This window comes from Hyperolius riggenbachi, chromosome 9 (genome assembly GCF_040937935.1).
Source record: "Hyperolius riggenbachi isolate aHypRig1 chromosome 9, aHypRig1.pri, whole genome shotgun sequence".
NCBI classification, from domain to species: Eukaryota; Metazoa; Chordata; class Amphibia; order Anura; family Hyperoliidae; genus Hyperolius; species Hyperolius riggenbachi.
This window is the reverse complement of record NC_090654.1, coordinates 192016394-192043634: the sequence shown is the minus strand read 5'-3', so window position 1 is coordinate 192043634 and position 27241 is coordinate 192016394. Positions and strand designations below refer to the sequence as shown.

At 44.2% G+C, this 27241-nt stretch overlaps 1 protein-coding gene across 2 annotated transcripts in view; it reads right to left on the bottom strand.

The window, feature by feature from the left end:
* KBTBD8 (kelch repeat and BTB domain containing 8) overlaps positions 1-25938 on the bottom strand; it is a 45453-nt gene extending 19515 nt beyond the window's left edge. Inside the window, exons 1-3 of one of the 2 annotated variants that reach the window (XM_068251769.1) lie at positions 25793-25938; positions 6844-6900; positions 1488-1698 (exon numbers count right to left, since the gene is read on the bottom strand). In XM_068251769.1, coding sequence (XP_068107870.1) covers positions 1488-1698; positions 6844-6900; positions 25793-25808 — 284 coding nt within the window. In that variant the 5' untranslated portion in view covers positions 25809-25938. The remainder of the gene's footprint in view (positions 1-1487; positions 1699-6843; positions 6901-25792) is intronic. The other variant, XM_068251770.1, reaches the window with a different exon arrangement.
* Between the last annotated feature and the right edge of the window lie 1303 nt (positions 25939-27241).

Sequence of the window (27241 nt, the reverse complement as noted above, 5' to 3'; positions counted from 1 at the left end):
TAATGAGTTTCCGCTTTCTGTTTTCTTCCTAGTGATTTGCATAAAGTAAACCGCAAATGCAAAACACACCAAAAACGCAACAGAAAAATCCCAAATGCACCATCCTAAAATGCTACTTTTTCCAGCTTTTCATATGTGAACCCAGCCTCAATCCAGCTCAATTGTGCAAGCCCCCCCCCCCCCCAACCATCACCACTTTAGCTGCATCTTATTCCCACCCACATGCATAATGGAAATGGATTATGATGTCCAAGAATAAGTGTAGTGGATTCTGTAAAAGTGGGCCAAATTTGAAGGGGCTGCAAACACCCAAAGGGAAGGGAAAACAAAACCCCCCCCAAAAGTGAAACCATCATTAGAGTGAAAAATGGTAGATGCTCAGTCCATTCAGAACCTGACTTTTACATCTGCTGAGAGGCCTTCCTTGCAGCCATGTATAAGGCACAGGATATGCCATGGCATCTCCAGTACCAGAAAAAAGGGAGGGGCTAAAACTTACTACACCATCTCTTCTATTCTACAAATTCCTTATTGTCTCGAGCGCAACCCAAGTTGTGGGAGCAAGTTTCATTATTATGTGGAACTGATGTCCCTTTGCAAAATAGAAGTATTGTATTAGGTCAGCCATCAGTAAAAGCAGGCCATTTTTAATCAGGATAAAATAAAATAAATGATGGTGAGGAGAAGAATTTGGCTAATAAGCCTTCTCTCAAACATAAGCGGTGTATTCAAAACATCTTGTCATGAAGAGAGTCTAAAGAAGGCCAAATAGCTGAAAGCGAACACTCTTTTGTAGGATGGAAGAGATAGTCTGTTTCAACCCTTGCCATATCTGGTACTGCAGATGCAATTGCACATACTGTACCTTTAAATTTATAAGGAGGCCCTGCCTGCAGCAATTTATATGCCAGGTGCTGCTTGGTCTGAGCAGCTACCATTATTCACTCTCCAGTGATGAAAAAGGGGGGGGGGGGGGGGGGGGGGAAGGGGTGGTTGCTATATTTGTGCCTTGCTTTGAAAGACAATTGTAATACCAGTTGTCTGGATATCCTGCTGAGCCTCTGCCTCTAATATTTTTAGCCAAAGACCCTGAACAATATTAGCTGCATGCTTGTTTCTGGTGTGATTCAGACACTACTGCAGCCAGATAGATCAGCAGGGCTGCCATGTAACTGGTATTGTTAAAAAGGAAATACATATGGCAGCCCCCATATCCCTCATTACAGCTGTCATTTAAGACTAGTTAAAGATCAAAAATTGTGCCGTTAGTACCCCATAAACTAAGGTAGAGTCTTATTGAGATTCCGGTTGAAACCCAGGTTGTGTGTGTTTGTAGTTAGACGCCCATGGTGGATCTTTGTTGTGGACTTCCTGTGTTGACCATTGGTGTTACACTTAGTCAAACTGATTTTATCCCATATGCAAAGACGTGCAAATCGATCCATACCAATAAAGCAAAATGTAGGTGTCACTTTAAGAAAACATACCTGAAATAGGGGCTGATAGCAGCAAGAACGTTTCTGTGACAAGAAAAATGCTTTCCATTTTCCACCTGTACAACGATATCTGTCAGCTTGTTCTCATCATACATTGCTTTCAGCTGCTGGAGGATAGTGCAGGCATGGAAGGGGTCCACACCATTAGTAACTAGACTGGGTGAAGGAACACCATTCTGTGTTTGTAAAAACTTGGCTACTTCTAGAAGGAAAAACAACAAAAAAAACAGGTAATTTCTATACAATTCACAACAGTAGAATTCAGTCAGTCACTCTATTAACTTAATTTTAGTCTATAGCGGATTTTTAAAAACAATTTTTAATATATACAAGATCATACTAGAGAAAATTTTCCTGGAAACAGACACCATAAGGTCTGGTCTACAATGCCTCTCAGACATCAATTCACTCCACATGTGGCCATTTTGTAGTGTAGTCAGAAGTGCAGACAAAGCAGCAAATAAAATACAACGCAAATATGTCAAATACTTAGGGATTAAAATTACCAAGCATCCAGCAGAAATGGTCTATGAATTACAATCCCACCATTGCCCCTCTCCTCTCCCTGCTGAGAGCCTAGCCTAAACTTCCAATCTCCCTCTCTGGGCATACAGATGCTGTCTGCATGATTTTTCTCCCAAAAATGATATATATTTAAAGTTCTCCGGTATCTAAATTGGTCTCAATCTTCCCTGAATCTCTCAAAAGTAAACCGGAGATTGCTAAAATACAAATATACATACCTGGGGCTTCCTACAGCCCCCTTTAGGCTAATCAGTCCCTTGCCGTCTCCTCTGGAATTCGGCCTGGTAACTCCGCTAGTTGGCATGTACTGCGCATGCAGACGCCCCATCACTGGAAGGGTTCTGCGCCTGCACAATACTACTGCGCAGATGCAAAACGGCTCTTTATGAAGCACCCTTCCCATAGAATGGTACAGCATTGTTAACTCTGCCAGGTGTTATTTGGCATCCAAATGGAAAAATGCCCATTACGGCTGCTTACACACGAAGACGTTACAGGCACACGTTAGTGCGCCTGTAACGCTCCCCCAACGCACAGCAATGTAACACAAGTGGGCTGTTCACACAGCCCACGTTGCGTTATATGTAACGCTGCACGTTCTCCGGAAAGTGCAGCATGCTACGGCGTTGGAGCGGCTATAGCCGCGTTAGACTGTTTGCACATGCGCAGTGGGGGGCGGAGAGGAGGCGGGGAGAGCCAGCTACAGTAGCCGCGCACATGGCTACTTAATAGTCACTGCACTGGCGGCCGCTGATTGGCCGGCGGGACCACGTGATGCGGAGTGTCTCGCTCCGCATCACGTGGTCCCGCTGGCCAATCAGCGCCACTCTGGGAGACATTATAGGAATCGAGCCGCCTGACGCGGCTCACTCTACCGTCCTCACTTGCAGCACCATACGTTGTGTTAGGTGCACGTTATGCGACCTTAACGTAGCACCTAACGCAACGTCTTGGTGTGCAAGTAGCCTTAGATAATCATGTGATATCAAGAGTACGTAGGGTTATGATACATGAAAAAATGATAGCAACAGTTGAAGATAAAATGCTTTAGTTTATGAAAACTTGGACACTACGGGTTGAGTATGCTGACAATACAGGTCTTCACTATTTAATGGTCTTTCAATAAGTTCTATACACTTGTCATTTAGGGTTCTCCCCCCCCCCCCTCCCCCCATTACCAGTCAGTGCTCCCCCCCGTGCTACTAACGTAATATGGCATGTGCTCACCAACTTTACTGCATTAGAAACCAAACAAAAATACACCGGTGACCGTGAAAAAAAAAAAATACACAAAGGGAAGTGAAACTAAACTTTCAAAAAAAAAAAAAAAAGAAAAGACGGACAGTTAATGCTCCAGCGGTGCCCTTAATACATCAGCAGTCAATTTGCTTGGTGCCTGACTGAGTGTCAAATGCAGGTTACGGGTCTTCACCTTCTGACCCTGCCCATTTCCTTGTGCACCATGCCGTTGCTCCTACCTGCAGAGCAACAGAAAGCACTGCTAGCCTGACATCTGTACAGCATCGGCATTGAACTGTTGCCCAAGGGATCAGGTCCCATGTCCTCTAAAGAAGGAGAAAAGCACTACACCATAAAACAAGGTGCTATATGCACTCAATAGGTTGGAGCTGCCCCTTCTATTTAAATAATACAGTGGCTACAGAAGGTAGCACTTGCACAACGCTAACTATAAGGCAATAGTAAATGTTCAAGAGTTCATGTGGTCTTCACACAATCCAAATCTGCCAATAAGGGGAATGCAACCTTCGCAATATCTTGCTCTGTCTTCCTACTACCTCCACCAACACCTCGTGAGCAGACAGTCAGCAGATTTAAAGACCTTCACTCAGGTCTATTAGAGCCTTGGGACACTTCGGGCCGTCCCCCACCACACCAAAACGACTTGTCACCACTATTCCTCCTTTTCTCACAGCAGATACATCTCTGTGTACACATGACCTCAAAACAAATGCCTCATAGTGTAAAACCATAAACATTTATTGGGATATAAAATCAATTGCACACAGATGGTTTTCTTGTTAGTTCAGCATAGAGTTTGGTTACGGGCTCTCCCCAGTTTAGTTGGTCACCGGCTGGCACTTGTAGTTCCTTGGTTGCAAAACCGGATGGCATGTACCTGCACTACCGCCGCAGGTCAGGACAATGCTCTTTCGCCCACTGCGCTTTCCATCCCAATGGACGCCTGTACGGTGCTGCGTTCCACTGGTCTCCCTTCACGCTGCGTTCCAATTCACCTTATCTACGCAGCAGTCCATAGAGGGCTCTCAGCACACATGCACACTACCAAACGTACGCACATCTCAGCGCATCCCAAGCCCACTCCTCCCTTGAATTCTATAATGTATTCCTTTTGCACATGCGCAATGCTTCTATTTCAGCTATACATCTATTAACGCCTATTACAGGGTAAAAATCACACCCCAGGGAAGGGGGGGGGGGATTAATTAGTGCCCAACTAGGTGGGGAAAACTCTGCTTCTAATCTGAACTACACTATAATAACTAAAATAAAAATAAGACCTTATATTCCTAAGAATTAAATGGTACAAAATATGGACATTATATGTATGAAGTAACTATCGCGACATAGGAGGTTTAATGCCAAAGAACCACCATGTTTACTAATACAGATTACAGAGAAAAAAAAAAAAAAAAACCCTATTGTTCCCCAAGGAAGCACATAATATCCACCTCTATATTAAATCCTCCTGGGAGAGGTAGATATATCCTGGGTACTCTTACCCCAGGAGGATCGAATAGAGGTGGATATTCTGTGCTTCCTTGGGGAACAAAATTGTTTTTTTCTATGTAATATGTATTAGTAAACATGGTGGTTCGTTGGCATTAAACCTCTATGTAGCGATAGTTACTTCATACATATAATGTCCATATTTTGTACCATTTTATTGTTCTTAGGAATAGAAGGTCTTTTTTATTTTAGTTATTATAGTGTAATTCAGATTGTAAGCAGAGTTTTCCCTGCCTAGTTGGGCACTAATTAACTTCCCTGGGGTGTGATATTTTACCCTGTAATATGGGTAACATCGATGTATAGCTGAAATAGAAGCGTTGCGCATGCGCAAAAGGAATACATTATAGACTGCAGTGTTAGAATTGAAGGGAGGAGGAGCGGTCTTGGGATGTACTGAGATGTGCGTACATTTGGTAGTGTGCGCGTCTGCTGAAAGCCCTCTATGGGCTGCTGCGTAGAGATGAGTAAGGTGAATTGGAACGCAGCGTGAAGGGAGACAAGTGGAACGCAGCGCCCTACAGGCGTCCATTGGGATGCATGTGCAGTGGTGGCTGGGGAGGGAGGAGCCAGTCAGTTGGATTGCATTACCTAGACAGGCATGCGCAATTGGTAAGAGCAGGCTACGAATTATAATGGGAGGTCCACTCAGTCGGAGAAAACAATGGGAGGATACTTAAAGCTTTCACACCACACTGGGCCTTCGCTTGTGATGAGTCATAACGACGAAACATGTAAGGCGGGGTTTGGGATGCAGAAGTGAACACGTGGGCTAAAGAGTGGTGTCCTGACCTGTGGCGGTAGTGGAGGTGCGCACCATCCCGTTTTGCAGCCAAGGAACCACAAGTGCCAGCCGGGGCCCAACTAAACGGGAGAGCCCGTAACCAAACTATGCTGGACTAACAAGAAAATCTGTGAGTGCAATTGATTTTATATCACAATAAAAAAAAGTTTATGGTTTTACATTATGTAAGGCATTTGTTTTGAGGTCATGTGTACTTGATTTTTCTGCTGTGAGTAAAGGAGGAGGAATAGTGGTGACAAGTCATTTTGGTGTGGTGGAGGACGGCCCAAAGTGTCCCAAGGCTCTAATAGACCTGAGTGAAGGTCTTTAAATCCTGTGAGTGTCTGCTCACAGGGTGTTGGTGGAGGTAGTAGGAAGACAGAGCAAGATATTGCAAAGGTTGCATTCCCCTTATTGGCAGATTTGGATTGTGTGAAGACCACATGAACTCTTGAACATTTACTATTGCCCTATAGTTAGAGTTGTGCAAGCGCTACTTTCTGTAGAGAAAGTCCCAATTCCTGCATAGAACAGAACATCTTGCTCGCTTGCAAGCGAGCGATGCTTCTGCCCAGATATGTCAGGGCACACTGGTTGAGCAAGAGTATTGGCCTTTAAAAAACTTATATGCAAGGCAGAATAAAATTGCTGCTCATTGACCATCTGTACTAGTAGTTTGCTCCCTGCACCTTTGGGCATTTTGGTTAAGCATTTTATTGGAGTAGTGGTTGGTTAATGCCCCAGTTCGTCAGATTTTTTCTCTTCTTTTTTCCCGTTCATGAAAAAAGTCATTACTTGATTTTCATATTTGGAGCAAATGAGGCTAGGTCAGCACACAGTTGTCACAATGCAGTATTCAGTTTTATTGCAAAAGTCAGCACAAGCTTGCGTTGCAGCGGAGTTGGAGTCTGAGTAATATTGGGTACCCAGAGTTGGAGTCGGTGATTTCATAAACTGAGGAGTCAGGAGTTGACAATTGTTTCGGGGCCTCGGAGGGTCCCATTCTTCAGAAAGGTGCAGAGCTATCAGCAAAGCGAGTTTCCTCTGAACAGCGTAGTTACCCAACCATGTCCACTTTTTCCTCCTGCTACCTCCTGTGTGTAGACAGCTCTGTTCACAGGAGAGGACCGACCGGTGTTCCCTCACAGCTCTGCCCTACCCATTTTAAGGGAGTCATTTTACAGCAGTGAGTCTGGACTGGACAGTTCACAGCCTGCCATTCAGTCTAACCAAGTTGCATATGACATCAAAAATCGACATTACTCTTACCGGTTATGGGATTACCATATAGCCCTCCACGGCTGGAGAAGAGATTACGCCTCCTACCTAAAAGGGGCAGGAAGCACAGCAGAGTTTAAAAGACCCTCCCTCACACACGTGCCCTAGTGTTTTACCTATTATCTTTAATTGTGTGAGAGAGTTACCACACAAGAGTGGGCATTCAGTCAAGTTCCCAACGGCAGATCACAGCCAGATGAACAGGGATCTCCACCGAACAATCATTCCGTGAGCCATCTGGCCAAATTTGCAGCTTAAACGTTTGATTACACAATCGCAGCAAAACTCAAAAGTTAATGCAGAGCGGAAAAAACCCTTTATGACTTAGACATGGCAATCGTTATAAAACAAAAAAATGATTGCCATGGGTGGTGTGCGTTGTGAAACATTGTTTAATAAAAAAAACAAAAAGCACACAAGTTGTTGAAAAAAATCACTTCGTGGGTATAAGCCATGGTCCATTAGAGCTCTTTTAGCCGCAATTTGGAACCCACAGCAATGCAAAAATCGCTAAGCTAATTAAAGTCAATAGGAGCAATTGAGAATAGGGAAATCGCAATCACAGGTACTGCAGCATTTTTTGAGCAATTGTAGTTCAATCCCTAATACAGGTCCTTCTCAAAAAATTAGCATATTGTGATGAAGTTCATTATTTTCTGTAATGTACTGATAAACATTAGACTTTCATATATTTTAGTTTCATTACACACAACTGAAGTAGTTCAAGCCTTTTATTGTTTTAATATTGATGATTTTGGCATACAGCTCATGAAAACCCAAAATTCCTATCTCAAAAAATTAGCATATTTCATCCGACCAATAAAAGAAAAAAGTGTTTTTAAAACAAAAAAGTTAACCTTCAAACAATTATGTTCAGTTATGCACTCAATACTTGGCCGGGAATCCTTTTGCAGAAATTACTGCTTCAATACGGCGTGGCATGGAGGCAATCAGCCTGTGGCACTGCTCAGGTGTTATGGAGGCCCAGGATGCTTCGAGAGCGGCCTTAAAGGGACTCCGAGCAGTGCAGAAACTACGGAAAGATGCATATCATTTTAAAGCTCTCTTTCTCCTCTTTCCAATGATATATAAACCGCCGCCCTACGCCTTTTAGTTTGATATTTTCGTGATTGAAATTGCCGCGGACGCGATTTTAATCACGAAAATAGAGAAAACTAAAAAGGTGTAGGGCGACGATTTAGGCGTCGCCAGAAAGAGGAGAAAGCTTTAAAAAGGATATCCATCTTTCCATAGTTACATTGTATTACACAGCGCGACTTTTTCCTAAAGTCAGCAGCTCCATTCTGCTGAATGGAGCTGCTGATACTGGGGAAAGTGTCGTCCTGTGTAATACAAGTAACTATGGAAAGATGGGTATCATTTTAAAGCTCTCTTTCTCCTCTTTCTGGCGACACCTAAATCGTCGCCCTACACCTTTTAATTTTCTTTTTCGCGATTAAAATCGCGGCAGCGGCAAATTCAATCACGAAAATATCGAAAACTAAAAGGCGTAGGGCGGCGGTTTATATATCATTGAAAAGAGGAGAAAGAGCTTTAAAATGATATGCATCTTTCCATAGTTTCTGCACTGCTCGGAGTCCCTTTAAGCTCATCCAGAGTGTTGGGTCTCGCGTCTCAACTTTCTCTTCACAATATCCCACAGATTCTCTATGGGGTTCAGGTCAGGAGAGTTGGCAGGCCAATTGAGCACAGTAATACCATGGTCTGTAAGCCATTTACCAGTGGTTTTAGCACTGAGCAGGTGCCAGGTCGTGCTGAAAAATGAAATCTTCATCTCCATAAAGTTTTTCAGCAGATGGAAGCATGAAGTGCTCCAAAATCTGATAGCTAGCTGCATTGACTCTGCCCTTGATAAAACACAGTGGACCAACACCAGCAGCTGACATGGCACCCCAGACCATCACTGACTGGGTACTTGACACTGGACTTCAGGCATTTTGGCATTACCCTCTCCCCAGTCTTCCTCCAGACCTTGATTTCTAGATGACATACAAAAGTTGCTTTCATCCGGAAAAAAAGTACTTTGGACCACTGACAACAGTCCAGTGCTGCTTCTCTGTAGCCCAGCTGTTTCTGGGGAATGCAGCACCTGTAGCCCATTTCCTGCACACACCTGTGCACAGTGGCTCTGGATGTTTCTACTCCAGACTCAGTCCACTGCTTCCGCAGGTCCCCCAAGGTCTGGAATCGGTCCTTCTCCACAATCGTCCTCAGGGTCCGGTCACCTCTTCTTGTTGTGCAGCGTTTCTGCCACACTTTTTCCTTCCCACAGACTTCCCACTGAGGTGCCTTGATACAGCACTCTGGGAACAGCCTATTCGTTCAGAAATTTCTTTCTGTGTCTTATGCTACGTACACACATGCGACAATGATCGTTCATTGTCAACGACGAACGAACTTTTAATTGATGAAAGAACGACCTAAGTAAAGTTAGTTTTAAAAGGTGTGTAACGTTGAGATAGTTAGAACTAACGTTACATCACGTAAAAGCAACTATTGCGCCTGCGCATAAAAATGAAAAGTTCCATGGAGAAATAGTGAAATGCACATGTCAAGTCTAGTACGAACGACCGTTTCCAACTATGTACTACTTTTGCAAACGATCGTCGCTGGAAAAAATCCGCCAAGCTAGATCGTTCGTTTTTAATGATCTAGCTCGTCCAGCGTTAGACTTAGTCGTTGGCTGCTTTTTTTTTTTTTAAACGATCGTCGTTTGAAACGATCGGGGAACGATCGTTTCAAACGACTATAGTCGCATGTGTGTACGCACCTCAACCCTCTTGTTTGAGGTTGTCAATGATGGCCTCCTGGACAGCAGTCAGGTCGGCACTTACCCATGATTGCGGTTTTGAGTAATGAAACAGGCTGGGAGTTTTTAAAAGCCTCAGGAATCTTTTGCATGTGTTTAGAGTTAGTTGATTCAGATGATTAGGATAATAGCTCGTTTAGAGAACCTTTTCATGATATGCTAATTTTTTGAGATAGGAATTTGGGGTTTTCATGAGCTGTATGCCAAAATCAATATTAAAACAATAAAATGCTCGAACTACTTCAGTTGTGTGTAATGAATCTAAAATATATGAAAGTCTAATGTTTATCAGTACATTACAGAAAATAATGAAATGTAAGTACCTGTATATGAGCACTGCAAAATTGCTTTTGGATCGCTGTTTAACAATTTTGCTTTTTTGTGTGTGCCGCAATTGTAGGTAAAGCTTTACCTACATGTCGGGTCCTTGTGCGGCGGCTTCAAGCAAGTAGCCCCACCCCCTTGTACAGAAGAGACAACACGTACAATGGGTCAACACTCCAAAAAAGGACCCACATACATGTAACTTTATTCAAAAGAACAGAACAAAAGATCGCAACCACTGTACATAAATCATTAGGACCTGAGCCCACTGATGCAGTTGTGTCCGCTTTTCAATTACACATCAATGTTAGAGATGCTGAAAAGCTGACAACTGCGTTAGTGGGCTCAGGCCCTTACATTGTTCCCCAACCTTGTCCTCAGACCCCAGTAACACTCCATGCTTTATGGAAATCCATGGAAGGCCCATAGTCAGAATTGCTGACAAAAAGGGATAATTTGACATGTGAACGTGTGCAAATCATTCACGGTTGATGGGCTTGGGAACAGAGCTGGGGAACACTCCAATGAACATACCATTCTGGCACCTTACACACAGGTTCAGGTAACACAGAGATTAGTATGTTTGAGACACACTTAAAAGTGGGGAAGAAAAGGTGTTTCGTCTTTTCGTGTGAATGTGGTGCCGCACACCATGCAATCTTGCCCCCCCACAACACTTACCAGTCTAGGGATACCCTCGCTCCTTAAAAAGTTGTGTCCCCGTGCTGCACTCGCCTTCTTTTTTGAATGAATAAGTCCCAAGGCTCTGATCCCCTCTCTCCAAACGCACAATATGCAGGCAGGATCATTGCAACTCACCATCTGTCTTGCCAGCAGCGCCTCTGCCCTGCATTACACAGGCATTCTCTACTGTTGGTGTAATGCAGAGAAGAGCTGTGGTCAAGGGGACAGAGGATGAGGGCCGCTGTCTACATAATTTGCATTGGAGGGAGGGGAGTGGGGTGAAGCCTGTTGGAGAGGGGAGTGCAGCAGGGGACTTTTCAAGGAGGGGAGCTCCTCCCTGCCTGATGCCACCAAGTGCCTTCAAGAGCTTAAAGTCAAATCCCTGCCTCATATCACGGACCTCAGGTGCTTACAGTTTAATCCTGGTCTCACATCACTAAGGATGGCATGGTTATAAGAGTAAAATCCTAATGACCGTAACATGAGGCAGGGATAAGTGTTTAGAATATTTATCTTCTCGTTTTCCTAAAAAAAAAAAAAAAAAAAAAAAAAAAACCCACACACGTATGTCTTATGGTCAGATGCATCTTATAAAGTCTAAAATAAATAAAGAAAGAAATAAAATCTATACATTCGGTATTATCCTAGATTTGCCAAAAAAAAAAAAAAAAAAAAAAAAAAAAAAAAAGGAAGGAGACAGTTTTTGGCCCCAAATTTACGTTGGAAGTGAAAGCTCATTTTATACTTCGGTCACGGATTCACCAAATCTAGAGCATTATTGGCCTGGTATAGTTTCCCTTCCCCATTTCAGTCGTTTTACTACTTCACCAGGTGCAGTATAATCACGACCTGGGAAAACTTCACTTTAAGTCCCAGGGCCGTGAACACACCTCTTCAGCGGCAGATGGCTGCCACGCGTGCGCCCGTCACTGCCCGTCAGCGGGGAGAAGAATGGGAACTGTTCCCATTCATTAATCTAAGCCACCGTGTCACTGAATGCTGGCATCTATTAGATGGATGAGTCATTGTATCTTCCTGGAGTTGCAGTGCCACACATTACTGCAGATTCACGTACGTACGCGAATGAGAAATAATGTGCAAGGACATCTTGTGGCCAAATAGTAAAACTGCAGCTAAATACATTTTATTTAATAAAAATAACACTTACAGTATCATCTAAAATTATATACACCTTTGTATACGCACACATACACAAAAAAAAAAAAGTTACCTTATGGACTAAACTTTTTTTTTAGAAAGGTATGTCAAGAGAGTATATTACTGTGATTTTCTAATTTACGGGCTTGTAATTAGTGATGACGCAAAACTGAAAAAAATGCTTTGCAAAAACCGGGACAAATGGGCAAATAAAGTGTGTGAGTTTTATCCACAGTAGAACGTTTTATTTTAGCACTATACAGGACAAAAACTGAGAAATAATGAATTTCCATTTTTTTCTTACTATTCCAAATGAAATGCGTTTAGAATAAGATTCTTAGCATAAGTGTACCTCCCAAAGAAAGCCTAATTGGTGGCAAAAAAATACTCCTATTAGAGGTACCGGTAATGGAGTTTCTGGTTGTCATCCGGGACAACCAGAGATCCGGTCCCGCCCAGGATCTGGAGAAACACCAAACCAAGAAGTTTAAAAGTCCCCGTCCTCCCTCAATCCTCAGTGCGTCTGAAAGTAGACTAGAAACACCAAGATGAAGGAAGAACTAGACACCTACAAGTGACTAAAAATTCCCTGTGCTCCTGATTAGCAGAAAGGCGCTGGATAGGAAAGGGAAGGGTTATAGACATTGTCCCGGATGAAAACCAGAAACTCCATTACCGGTAGGTCTAATAGGAGTATTTCTCTAATTGTCATCCGGGACAACCCGAGAGATAGACAAGAAGCCTTATCTAAAGACTCACCTAGGGAGGGACCACCGCCTGAAGCACCTTTCTGCCAAACGACTGGTCTTGTTGCGATAAAACATCCACTCTGTAATGCTTGATAAAGGTAGATGCGTTTGACCATGTTGCCGCTTGACAAATCTGGTGTATGGTGGCTCCTGCCCATGATGTGGATAAAGAGCGAGTTGAGTGAGCTTTAATGTTATCTGGTAAGGGACTGTCACTACCCTCATAGGCTAAGGTAATGGTCTGTCTAATCCATCTCGCAATCGTCTGTCTGGATGCCTGCTGACCCCTATTTTTCTCAGGAAATAGGACCAATGACTAGATTTTCTGAATTCTCTAGTCCTGGAGAGATAAACTAGTAAAGATCTCCTGACATCTAAACAATGAAAGGACTCCTCTTTAACCCCCGCTGGCCTGGAACAAAATGAAGGCAGAATAATCTGTGACCTATGGAATTCAGATGCTACTTTAGGTAAATACGACGGATCTAGTCTATGTCTCACACTGTCAGGGCAGATAATGAGAAAAGGATCCTTAATAGATAACGCCTGAAGATCGCCCAAATGTCTGGCCAAAGTTATAGCAATCAGAAAAGCCAATTTGAGTGTCAAACATTTTATATCAAATACTTTCTATGGGCTCAAAAGGACCACCTGGAAGGCTGTTAAGTACTAACTAAAGATCCCACTGGGGAAAAATCTTCAACTTAACAGGAGTAGATCTCTGTAATGCCTTGAAAAAAAATTCCTTACTAACACCTCCAGGTGCTAAGTGTCTACCCAACAATATAGATAGAGCTGAACACTGGACCTTGAGAGTGCTGGGAGCAAATTTCATATCGAATCCGTCCTGATGAAATTCCAGAACAGAACTGGTTAAATCTTGATTATTGCCATGAGAAATCATACCATGCTAAATAAACTTTCCGGATAAATCTTTTGAGTTACCGGTTTCCTACATCTCATTAAAGTCTATAACTTTCTCTGAAAGACCCTTCGGTCTCAAAATTAACCTTTCAGGGTCCAGGCTGCCAGTTTGAATAACTGAGGTCTGGGATGGTTTAGAGGCCCCTGCATCAACAGGTCTGGACGGAGTGGTAGAGGCCACGGGGGCTGTACTGCCATTCTCAGTAGTGTTGCATATCATGGCCTTTTTGGCCATTGAGGTGCTATCAAGATAAGATTCACTCCCTCTCTGTAGTTTTAGAAGGCCCTGGGGAATTAGTACTGTTGGAGGGAAAGCATACCCTAGAACAAATTCCCAAGGAAGACTCAGAGCATCCAATCCCAGAGACCTGCTGCATCTGTGAAGGAAGAAGAACCGCTCCACTTTCGCGGTCTTCGGGGATGCGAAGAGATCTATCTCCGGTAGCCCAAATTTCTCCACCAACATCTGAAAAACTCCGGTTGGAGTTCCCACTCGGATTGGTTCATCTGCTGGCGGCTTAAAAAATCCGCCTCTACATTGAGAGAGCCTTTTATGTGGATCGCTGATAAGGAATTCAAGGTTCTGCCCATGCCAGAATCTCCAAGCAGAGAGACATGAGATAGAACGACATCGTCCCTCGTTTTGAAAGATAAGCCACCATCGTGATGTTGTCCGAAAATACCAATACATGATTTCCTTCTATCAGGGACTGAAAAGATAGAAGAGCCCTCTGAACTTCCATCAGTTCTCTGAAATTGGATGATCTTTTGCTTATTAACTGAGGCCAACTTCCTTATGCATGTTCTCCCCCTGGCTGTTGCTCCCCAGCCCCAGGAACTTGCATCCCCCTGGCTGTTGCTCCCCAGCCCCAGGAACTTGCATCCGTAAAGATTTTTACTGGATGCATCTGTCTTCAAAACTGACCTTCGCTCAGGTTTTGACTGTCCAACCACCATAGTAGATACTAGATTGGACTTCACTAACTCTGGCATACAAATCAGACGATCCAGGGAATCCTTCGATTTGTCCCAATTGGAAAGAAGCAGGGCTTGAAGGGATCTTGGTGAGACTGGGCCCAGGTTACTGCTGGGATGGATGCTGAAAATAGACCGAGGACTCATGATTTGACGAAGAGAGGATGCCTCTCGAGTCAGAGAATTTACCTCAGATTGAATCTTCAGAATCTTTCTGGAGGTAAAAAGCTTTTCCTCTCTATCGAGTCTATCCTGTCACCCAGAAATGTAATTTGTTGCTAACTGGCTGATAACTGGCTCCAGAGCTGACTTGTTGTAATCGACAATCCACCCCGCCTGAGTTAATGTCTTGATGACAATATCCCTGTGTGAACAGACCAGATCTTTTGTCTCTGCAAAAGCCAGCAGATCGTCCAGATATGAAATTATTAAAATTCCCTGGATTCTCAACTCCTTCATAATTTCTGCCAAAACCTTCACGAACACCCGTGGGGCTGATGCTATGCCAAACGGGAGTGCCTGAAATTGGAAATGGCGACTGTGCGAAGGAGCTCGGATTGCAAATCTTAGAAATTTCTGATGTCTGTAAAAGATCGGGATGTGCAGATAGGCATCTTGGAGGTCTATTGAGACAAAGAACTCTTTCCCCTGCAATAGACCCCTTACTGAATAAATGCTCTCCATCCTGAATTTCTTGTAAGTCAGAAACTGATTGAGAGACTTTAGATTCAAAATAAACCTGAACTCCCCACTGGTTTTCTTCACCAGAAAGACATGGGAGTAGTACCCCTGGAAAACCTCCTCCCGGGGAACTGGAATGATCATTTTTTTTTTTCTAGAAGTCTCTGAATTTCTATTTCCAGACCGACTGCCTTCTCGGGGTCTTTTGGAAATGAATTCACAAATTTCCTTCGAGGGGGATTGACTGAAAACTGAAGGCGGTATTCCTTTTAGGATACGCAAAACAAAGGGATTGGGATTTAATTTCTCCCATTCTAACTGAAAATAAAATTGGTCTTCCCCCTACCGGTAAAACGTCATTTACTCTGCTTAGGGGGTTCAGTCTTGCCAAGAATGAACCCTCCTTTCCCCTTCCCTTTCGGAAAGGACCATTTCCTCTGCACATTCCTATTCTTTACCTGTTCACCTCCTTGTTTCTTAGGGACAAAAGGTCTTTTAGTCTTAGGATTTTTTTCTCTAATAGGGAATTGCTTCCCTTTCTCCGCAGAGCGGGCTAAGATATCATCTAAGCCTGATCCAAATGACAGAGTACCCTCAAATGGAATTAAACCTTGTTTCTTGACGTCTGGTCTCCGTCCCAGGTCTTCAACCACACCGCTCGTCCAGGGCCGGCCCTAGACTTTTTGCCGCCTGAGGCAAATTTTTAAAAAATTGTCACCGCCGCCCCTCCCCCCCCCACCACTCACCTCTTCCCAGCGTGCGCTCCACTGACGTCACTTCCTTCAGCGTCCTGCAGGAAGTGATGTCAGTGGAGCGCACGCTGGAGCGAGGAGGAGGCGAGTGTCTCCCCGTCCGTGCCTCTTACACATACGGCTGCTTCTATTTAGGCTGGAGGGGAGCGGAGGACGGAGGACCCAGGCGAGGGAGGGGGGGTCCGACCCCCCTCCCCGCCGCTGGCCCAATACCCCCGTCCTGCCAGCTACCCCTCCAGCTCGGCGGGCCGGCTCCCCGCACCCACGGACGGGCGGGTGCCGCCCCTGGAAATTTGCCGCCTGAGGCAAAAGTTTCACCCCGCCTCATGAGCGGGCCGGCCCTGCGCTCGTCGTGCAGAGTTAATTAGAGCCGCAGTACGTGCCGATACCCGTATCAGTTCAGTAACTGCGTCCGCTAAAAAAGCTACTGCTTTAAGAATGACCGGGAGAGAAGCCACAATCTTTAAGAGGAACCCCCTTAGAGATTTGCTCAACCAGATTATCCATCCAGATTCTGAGGTTGCGCGAGATGCAGGTGGCTGAAATACCTGGGATAAAGCCAAAAGCCGCCGATTCCCAAGCCTTCTTTAGGAGGGAATTAACCTTTTTGTCCATCACATCTTTGAGGACCCCCGAGTCCCCAAAGGATAAGTGAGGCTTTAGAGTATTTAGATAAGCATGCATCAAGCTTTGGGCATTTAATCCATTTGTCAATCTCTGATTGAGCAAAAGGAAATTTCCTTTTGGAGGATTTTAGGTATAAACAAAGGCCTCTCCGGATTCTGCCATTGAGAGGTAATAATTTCCTGTAGTGTTTTATGAATGGGAAACACTCTCCCAGTAGACTGGCCAAGGCCTGAATATACTTGATCCTGAGGCGTAATCTCTGGAACTGATTCCTTAATTTGTTCCGTGGTGTACACGGCTTTTAATAACTCAGATGATTCATCCGGAGTAAAAAGAAATCTAGGAGCCTTTGCTATATCTTCCTTACCTGAATCCTCTGACCTGATCTGTTCACCTTCCTCCAAAGAGCCTGACCCAGAAATATCCCCCCCCCCCCCTCCTCAGCTCCCAATATATCAGGCGTGGTAGGTGGCTGAGAAAATAACCCAGTGGGACCTGGAAGGGGATCAGTGGGGGGGGGGGGGGGGGGGAATGGAACAAAAAGACTCCTTGAATCTATCTAGAGTCTCTTGCATATTCTTATTAACTGCCTCCATAACTCCTTTTAAAATGTTAGATGTCTCAGATACTACAATAGAATCTGTACAAGCTTGACAAACATTCCCAGGGGCATCTGGAGCAATTTTAGTGTTGCACAACCCACAGCTTTTATATTTGGGGTGAACATTAGTTCTAGACTCAGTCTTTGCCTATAATAAAACCCAGAAAAATAGACATGCAACTGAGAAGTCATCCAAAGGTGATTCGAATAAATATTAAATATCACCCTCCACTGAAGGACTTACCACCCCAGACCCGGATGGCTGCGTTTGTGTGGAGGACTTAGGTGCCGTGCCTGCCACCTCCGACTGCTGCGGCGGCGACATGCTTCCTCAATGGGCACAGACCGCTGGAGGAGACGCCAGGAACCCGCTAACTTATTTCCTTGATCTCCGATCCTCCCCCTTGGGCCCGCGTGACGTCAGCACGCTCTCACCCCTCTTTCTTGCGGCTCAGCGTTACCTCTGTAAATTGCTCCACACCGCCCCGTTCCTCTGCTCTTCTTGCAAAATAACCCACACTCTGGTGAGGGCCATAAAATAAAAATTAGATGGGAGCTTGCTTCCAATGGTGTTTCCGTGACGGAAACACAGATGAACTGAGGATTAAGGGAGGGCAGGGGCTTTTAAATTTCTTGGTTTGGCGTTTCCCCAGATCCTGGGCGGGACCGGATCTCGGGTTGTCCCGGATGACAATTAGAAAAAACAAGATATAGATCATTACGTTGTGATTAGTAGTGATTAAGTTATTGGCAAAAGAATGGGAGAAGAGCTGACAGGTTAAAATACCCTAAACAGGTAAAAATAATGTCAGTGGTCAATCTTCAGTCTTAGGGCTCGTTTCCACTTTTGCGTTGCGATTTTGTTGCGGAAAAACAAGTCAACGAATCCGCATGCGGGTGCAGATTCGTTCGCGTTTCCATGCTGATTTTCACGTGGAATCGCTCGCGGTTTGCACTATGCGATTTTAACCATGTCAATGCTGGCAAGCATCGACATGGGTTTTTAAGCGATAACATACGAAAATGCATGGAAAACCGCAAAACAGACGCTTGCGGTTTTCCTATTAAGTTACATTAGCGGCGATTCGCGTGCGGCATGCGAATTCTGAAGGGCTCTGCCGTACAGATTTTTTCTGCACAGCAGACCGCACAGAATTCCTGACAAGTGGAAACAGCCCCATCCACTTGTATTGGTTATGCGAATCTGCATGCAGAAAACGCATGCAGGATCACTCTAGTGGAAATGCGCCCTTAAAGGGAACCTGAAGCAAAAGGGATATGGAGGCTTACATTTATTTCCTAGTGAACAATGCAAATAACTTAGCTCTCCTGCCTCTAATACTGTTAAAATGCATACAGACTAGGCCTGAACGATTTTAGAAAAAAATTGAATTGAGCGATTTCTGTCCGAAATTACGATTTCGATTCGATTCACGATTTCCTTCAAATCAAGCTTCGTTCCCCCCTTTGTGCCTGTTTGTTCCACCTCTGTCCCCCTGTCTCTCCTTGTGCCCCCTTTGCCTCTTCATGCCTCTTGGTCTCTCTCTCTTGCCCCCTTTGTGTCTCTGTGCCCCCTCTGTCTCCTGTGTCTCTGTGCCCACGCTGTCTCTCTCTGTGCCTCCTCTGTCCCCCAAGCTGCATTAGTTCTGGACATATGAAATATAGTTACTGCTGCGCTCTCCAGACCTTAAATTGCAGCGATCCCAGGAACTGGTTAAAGAACTTTTATATATCACTCTTTGTGGACTGCGGCGCAGTGTTATATATTGATAGTTCTGGACATAGCTTCAAGCACAAGTCCAGCAATGCCCGTCTATCCACTTCGCCTCCTGCAGTCTCTAATGCACGGCATACTTCCTGTATGTCATGTGACATACAGGCACCCGGAGTTTTGCCAAGCACAAGAGCCGGCAGCGGGCGATAGAGGACGGAAGGTATGTCCAACGCTGCGGGCCTCACGCACTGGGACTTCGGGAAAGTTTGAAGGCGCTTCTTCAAACTTTCCCATGTGGAAATGACGTGATCGCGATATTTGCCGCTTTGACGATTCTGAAATTGTGATCTTGGTGATCGCGATTTCGATTTAAATTCGATTTATCTTTCAGGCCTAATACAGACCCAGTTGGCCAATGATTGATTAACTTCACCACTTCCATGTAGTATGAGGGCTCAGAGATTTTGAATACTATGAATAGATTGTATATGCAAGCTTTAATACTACATGGAAGTGGTAAAATTTGTCAATCAAAATTGAATGAGAGTACAAACCCTTATGCCTGGTACACATTGAGATTTTATGGTCGATTTACTGTTAGATCGATTACCAAGCATTTTCCAATCGATTTCCTATTAAAGTTAAAAGAAATCGATCGAAAAGCAAATCGGACATGTTGGAAATAATCGATCTGAAATAAATCGATACTGGTGTACTATGCAGTCTACCAATGGTTGCTCTAGGTTTCCCTGGCAGAAAAGTCTGATAGGATAGCAGCAGATTTGTCACAAAAGGAGCAATTGATCTATTCCATGGACAGCAGCTCCGTGCTTCCTGAGGGTGTGGAGACCCAGTGGGAATCACTACCCATGCCACCAACCAAATAGTTTGGTAAAGGCCATGGCCTGGTGTACAATTTCATGGTGTGTATTGAGCTGCTGTATGTGGAATATATCAGCTGCTCCTTTTGTGATGAGTCAGCTGCAATCCTATCTGGCAATAGACTTTTCTGCGGATGAAATACACAGTGGCCATTGGTAAAAAGCCTAATACTCAAGAAGCCAGCAATAAAATACATGGTAAAAGTCCGGAGAGGGGAAGAAGAGTAAAGGTGTGTTCACACCTTTGACAAATGTCACTCGTCTTGGATTAGGGCCTGCTGTGTAAGTGATAATGCACTGTGTTGCTATGCAGGGGGACGGAGGGATGATGAGCGGCACGTCCATGACATAGTGTGAACAAGCAGATCAGCGTCGCTGGGGCAAGTAGATCCACTTGCAGGATTGCTCACAGGTTGGGGGTCCCCAGCTGCCGTACACACTCGATTATTGGCGGAGGTTATCAGCTGCCTTAAAAGGATACTTAATCCTCATTAAAATTCCAAAAAAGAATTTTGTGGGGAGGCATGCATGGGCTTACCGTACCACCCATGGCCTGGCATCTGCCTCCATTTCCCTGCTATGCCTCCCATTTTCAGAGTCCTGGTCGGCGCCCTCTGACCAGCGCCCTCTGCACTCCTGCGCATAGAGAACATACTGCACATGCGCAGCTCAGCATGTCCAGGTCAAAGGGTGCCGACCATGGCATTGAAAATGGGAGGCATATCGGGGATACTGTGGCAGATGCTAGACCACAGGACGTGTGGAAAGACTATGCGCAGCTCCCTAAACACACAGGGTGTCAATTTGAGAATTTAATGAGGACAAAGATATAAGTCAGGCGTGTGTATGGGCCTTAAGGCATATACTGTGTAAATGTACACAAAGTGTCTAACTAAACTTTTCCTTTCAAAGATGATATTTTCATAGGCTTTGCCACATGTCCTTGCCTTCCTTTTGACAATGCTCAGGTCTGGCTTTAGATATATAAAAAAAAAAAAAAAAAAAAAAAAAAGGGGGGGGGGGGGGGGGACGACGACACAATTATGCTTATGGCAGCACTCGCAAGCCTACTAGTAGCTTCCCATTCGGGCTCCGGCGGAAAAAGCAGAGTCCAATCAGATATGCTCTACTGTGCAGGCGCAGACTGCTTATGCCTGCACAGTAGAGTGGACCCAATCAGGTCCAGCTGTTTCCACCAGAGTGCGAAAGCAGAGCTTTTAGTGCGCATGCCTGCACCGCCATCAAGGGAGTTTTTGGGGGAGCCAGTGGGAGGATCCCCTCTGGTGAGGCGGAACCAAGGTAAGGTGCACTTTTTCCCCCCTTTAAGTACACTTTAAAGTTGCAAAGGGTAATTGGAGAACTTTTCCCTATGGAATTTACCGCTGGGTCACCTATAGAATCTAAATGATGCGACAATGGGTTTGTGGTATTATTGCTGTGCGCATTCAGCACAGGGCAATATTACCGCTACCAGTTAAAGAGACTCCGTAACAAAAATTGCATCCTGTTTTTTATCATCCTACAAGTTCCAAAAGCTATTCTAATGTGTTCTGGCTTACTGCAGCACGTTCTACTATCACCATCTCTGTAATAAATCAACTTATCTCTCTCTTGTCAGACTTGTCAGCCTGTGTCTGGAAGGCTGCCAAGTTCTTCAGTGTTGTGGTTCTGTGATGCATCTCCCCCCTCCCGGCCCCTCTCTGCACACTGCCTGTGTATTATTTAGATTAGTGCAGCTTCTCTCTGCTCTATTATCTTTTACAAGCTGGATAAATCGTCCTCTGAGCTGGCTGGGCTTTCACATACTGAAGAATTACATACAGGCAGAGCTGTCTGCACTCTGCAGGAAGAAACAGCCTGACACTTCAGTGGAAGATAGCTGCAGGGGGAAAGAAACACACAAATGATCTCTTGAGATTCAAAAGGAAGGGTGTATACAGCCTGCTTGTGTATGGATGTATTTTCTATGTGTGGACATGCTGTACATCAACCTACTTCCTGTTTTGGTGGCCATTTTGTTTGTTTATAAACAAACTTTTTAAAACAGTTTTTAACCACTTTTAATGCGGCGGGGAGCGGCGAAATTGTGACAGAGGGTAATAGGAGATGTCCCCTAACGCACTGGTATGTTTACTTTTGTGCGATTTTAACAATACAGATTCTCTTTAAGTTAAGCTATAAGAGTGACCCGCAGTAATCTAGTAGCACGACCGTTGCTAGGGTAATGCACATTACTAATAAGCCCAACCATTAGTAATGCGGGTTGCCGTAGCAACATCGCACTACTAGATTACTGCGGGTCATGCCAATAGCTTAACTCGCAGTACCATACTACCTGTAGTAATGGCAAGATTCCATGAATGAACCTCATAGTGAGCTACATGACTGTGCATGCAAAAATTGCCCGTTTGTTGATTGGCATATCAGAGACTGCTGTGCAGGTGCCATGTACACCGCTTCACTCACTGGTTGGTTACTGGTAAAAATAGCCAATGCTGAAACAAAACAAATTTTTACGAAGCTGTAGATTATGTCTATGGAGGCAAGATAAACGTGAGGTATACCCTCTGAGATTAACTGGAATCCCTAACAAGCAGAAGGGGAGGGGTGGGGGGGAGAATTAATGTTGACTAGGTGCCAAGGTTTTAAAAGCCTCTGGTTTCTCTAAGGTACCCATAGGTAAGATACACTGGATGGCCAAGAAGGCTTAGTGCTAGTATGATTGAAGCGAATAGCATATCAAACAGCATAGAAGCCCATAGGGATATTCTGCCAATGATGCGAAACTAAACTGCTAGGTTTCAGATAGATTGTAATAATACAGCCACACGATTCAGCCAGTTAGAATGCTTTAAGTTGTAATTGGAGAACAGTTCCCTATGGACTTTAATGCTGGTTCAGCTCAACCACAATAGCTCCCAACATTTAAAGCAGACCTGAACTCAGAACTTCCTCTTTGCTCTAAAAGATACACAACAGCATTAACCTTTAAATAAAAAAACATTTGTTACAGCTGATACAAATCCTGTAATAAATCAGAAGTTTGTCCATTTCCTGTTTTTGAGGAAGCAGACATTGTTAACATCCTGTGTTTACAAATGAGCTCTCTGCCATGGCAGTCAGCTGAGGGATCAAATTACAAGTCACAGATGAGGGGAATAAAGACAGGCTGAACTCTCTAAGTACATACAGGATGCATCATTTCTATATGTTCTTTCTGTCCTGTGCAAGAACTCAGGTCCACTTTAACCTGGCTCAATGAACAACCTTCTGGCTGAAAACTGTCAGCCAATCTATGAAACAGTACCATGAACACCATCACAGCTTCGGCCAAAGTTTGGCAAGTAACACAGGACCATTGCACAACAAGCTGATTACAGCAAAATTAGTCAGAAGAATCCAGAGAACTTCATCAGCAGTATTCCTGTGAATGGCCTCAATTACCCAGGTCATAACAGTACATCTGAAGAAAAGAATAAGATTGGAACCTTTGCATCGGACATTGTATGGTTTACTGACCCGCTTCTTAAATAGTCAGAAGATGAAGGTAAAGCCATGGATGTAGAATTTAACTGCCAAAATTATTCTAGCTGAAACCACCTGTAAGGCAGTGCCAGCTCATTGACAGCCAAGCTGCCTGTTCTAGCCAACGTGGAAGTAGGTAGGAGGAGACAAGGAAGACAAAATACTTATTGGATGCTCACCTGCAGATTGTAGGCCATACACCTTTGGTTGGGATATTTACATGTATACAGAACCAACAACACACCTGCAGATATCCCAATAACACTGTATAGTGGCTTTGTTTCAGATGAAAGCCTGGTGATGATTCAAGTTTCTGGGCAATGTTGCCATAGATACTTCAGGCACACTTGATCAACATAAGCAAATAAGTTTTGGGGGGGGACAAATAATGGAAGTGTGATCATTACTGCTGAACACAGTCTAATGAAACTAAAGGTGGCCACTAACAGTCCAGTTTCTAGCAAAAAAAAAAAAAAACAAAAAAAAAAAATCATTCGAGCGATCAGAAACTCTGATCGGATTAATTGTAAATCTCTGTTGATGGGCACAACGGATTGTGAATGATTATAAAAACGATATAGATTGGATTTTCATCAAACCAAGATTTGGATTTTCTTGTTGGTTGTGATAGATAGAAAGCAAAGATTGTTTTGTTGATGGTGTAGTGAACGATTTCACTTCCGATCAGAATTTCTGATCGCTCAAACGATTTTTCACTAGACACTGAACAGTTAGTGGCCACCTTTAGGCTTAGTAGACAGTGGTGCATTGCGGTGTAACAGCTGGTTTGACATGCAGCTTACTGCAATGCACCACCTATACAAAAAAAAAAAAAAATCAGTGTAGCAACAGCATTTGCGGTAAAACAAGTTGCAGTATGGGAATGCACTGCATGCTCTGTGTTAAAGAGACACTGAAGCGAAAAAAAAAAAAATGATATTATGATTTGTATGTGTAGTACAGCTAAGAAAAAAACATTAAGATCAGATACATCAGTCTAATTGTTTCCAGTACAGGAAGAGTTGAGAAACTCCAGTTATCTCTATGCAAAAAAAGCTATTAAGCTCTCCGACTAACTTGGTCATGGAGAGGGCTGTTATCTGACTTATTATCTCAACTGTAATTGAACTGTTTACTTTTCCTCTGCTAGAGGAGTGTTAAGGTCCGTACACACGCCGGACTTTAGGCAACGACGGGTCCGTCGTTGCCTCCCGCTGGGTGGGCGTGCCAGCGACTGTCCGGCGTGTGTACGCTCTGTCGTCAGACTGATACGGCTGTTCCTGAGCGATCCGCCGGGTGGATCGCTCAGAAACAGCCGTATCAGTCTGACGACAGAGCGTACACATGCCGGACTGTCGCTGGCACGCCCACCCAGCGGGAGGCAACGACGGACCCGTCGTTGCCTAAAGTCCGGCGTGTGTACGGACCTTTAATTACTTCACAGACTGCTCTGAAAGACTCATTTTGAATGCTGAGTGTTGTGTAATCTGCACATATTATAGAGTGATGCAATGTTAGAAAAAACACTATATACCTGAAAATATTATGAGAATATTTTCTTTGCTGCTAATCTTCTAGTAATTATTCATAGTACACAACCAATTCATTATATCATATATTTTTTTTCGCTTCAGTGTCTCTTTAAGCACAGCATACTTTTCATTGACTGTATGCAACAACGCAGTACAACTTTTTCAGTCTGTTGCATTGCATTCCTGTCATATGTTTATTATGACACAGGATGGCTAGCCTAACCAACCACAGATGGCTCATATCGGACATGAAATCATCCTTCTGTAGGTAATTGCCTTTAGTGCTGGTACACACTATACTTTCTTACTTCAGATCCAATTTGAGCAAGTAATCAAAACAAAATTCAGACTGGATATCACCCAGATACAGAAGAAAGATGGCACACATGCATTTTTTTCTGACCAGGTTTCCAATCATTTCTCCATTTAGATACCAATCAAAATGGAATGAAAGGACATACACAGAGAATGATAGCCAGTATTTCCATAGATATTTTCCAACATGATCTGCTTCCAATCAAGTAAGATCAGTTTTGAGCTTGGGAATCAGTCACTGGCAATCAGGCAGGCTGTATTTATTTTTTTCCTGATCCAATCATTTTTTTTTCAATAAGAAATGTGATCTTACACTCATGTAGCATGAAGGCCTATCTAAGCAATTCATTCAAATTACATTGAACCCAAATGACCCCACACCACACTACTGTTATGGCCAGAGATCACAGACTGCTGTAGGTGGGGCCAGTGACAGGTTCTGTACATAGTAATAAATACAACCTGTTGATATGTACGTTGTTGTCTGATTCCTGTCAGGAGCAGACAAGGCATGCTGGGACTTGTAGTCCCCAAACAGCTACTGAACCCCCAACTAGCTACTGCCTAAGCTGGCATTAGGAGAACCAGCATCAACCTTCCCCAGACACTCCATGTCCGCCCCGCACCAAGCAGCAGCATCTTCCCCGGTCCCCCTACTCACTACCCACCTCCCTGCGCAGCCATTCTCCTCCTCCAGCTCCAGCCTCAACACACAACGTCACTGGCTTCCTCTTCACAGTCCGGATGTACTTAGCTGGCCAATCAACAAACTCGCAGCTGGGCGCCACCGGGACCCCATTGGTAGGATTGACGTATAGTGTGTCGGGAGTTGTAGTTCAGAGGAAGAGGCAGGCGGAGCAGGCTGCTTCGTGTGACATGTCATCAGCTGGCGGAGGGATGCCGGGAGGTGTAGTTCTGGGAGGGGATAGAGTGGATCAGCTGTTTGTAGGCGGAGTTTACAGCTGCTCAGCAAACTGCCAATGCCATGTAATGTTTCTGTGTGCCAGACTGTCGGTGTTATTGAAACATGCTGACGGCTATATTTTAAACTATGCAGCTAAAGCGAACAAAATTTTGGGATGCATTAAAAGGGAAATAAAAACTCGAGATGCTAGCATAATATTGCCCCTGTTTAACTCTCTAGTAAGGCCACATCTGGAATATGGAATTCAGTTCTGGGCACCACATTACAAAAAAGATATTGCAGTTTTAGAGCAGGTGCAGAGACGAGCTACAAAATTGATACGTGGGATGGAAGGTCTCGCTTACCAAGAAAGGTTAGATAAACTGGGTTTATTTAGTCTAGAGAAAAGACGCCTTAGAGGAGATCTAATTAACATGTATAAATACATTAGAGGGCAATATAATAGCTTGGCGGATGAGCTTTTTGTCCCTAGGCCTTCTCAAAGGACTAGAGGACATGAGCTGCGCATGGAGGAAAAACGTTTTAGCCATTTATTTAGGAAAGGGTTCTTTACAGTAAGAGTGGTTAAGATGTGGAATGCATTGCCACAGGAAGTCGTTATGGCAAACTCTATACCTGCATTTAAAGGGGGCTTAGATGCTTTCCTTGCGTTGAAAGACATCCATGGCTACAATTACTAGGTTATGCCTAATGATGTTGATCCAGGGATTTTATCTGATTGCCATCTGGGGTCAGGAAGGAATTTTTCCCATTTGGGGCTAATTGGACCATGCCTGGTGGGGTTTTTTTCGCCTTCCTCTGGATCAACAGGGGTATGTGGGGGACGGGCTGGAGTTGTACTTTGTACTGGTTGAACTCGATGGACGTATGTCTTTTTTCAGCCAAAATAACTATGTAACTATATATGCTTGGTTGTCCTTTTTGTTCCTAAATGATATCCCAAAAAAATCCCTCCCAACTAACATAACAGTATACTAAACCCGAACAGGGGAACAAATATATTTACATAGGCAGGGCAAGTTCTAGACCATTTGCTGCTTGTCATACATACAGTGCAGTTTCTAGGCTAAAATGCACCCAGGGCGAGGGTGTAAAAATTGCGCCCCCCCCCCAAGCAAGGTATGGGGGCCCACAGTGTAGGTTAGCCAGGTCTAGTTGCAATCAGTATAGATTCCCCCAGAATAGGTACCCC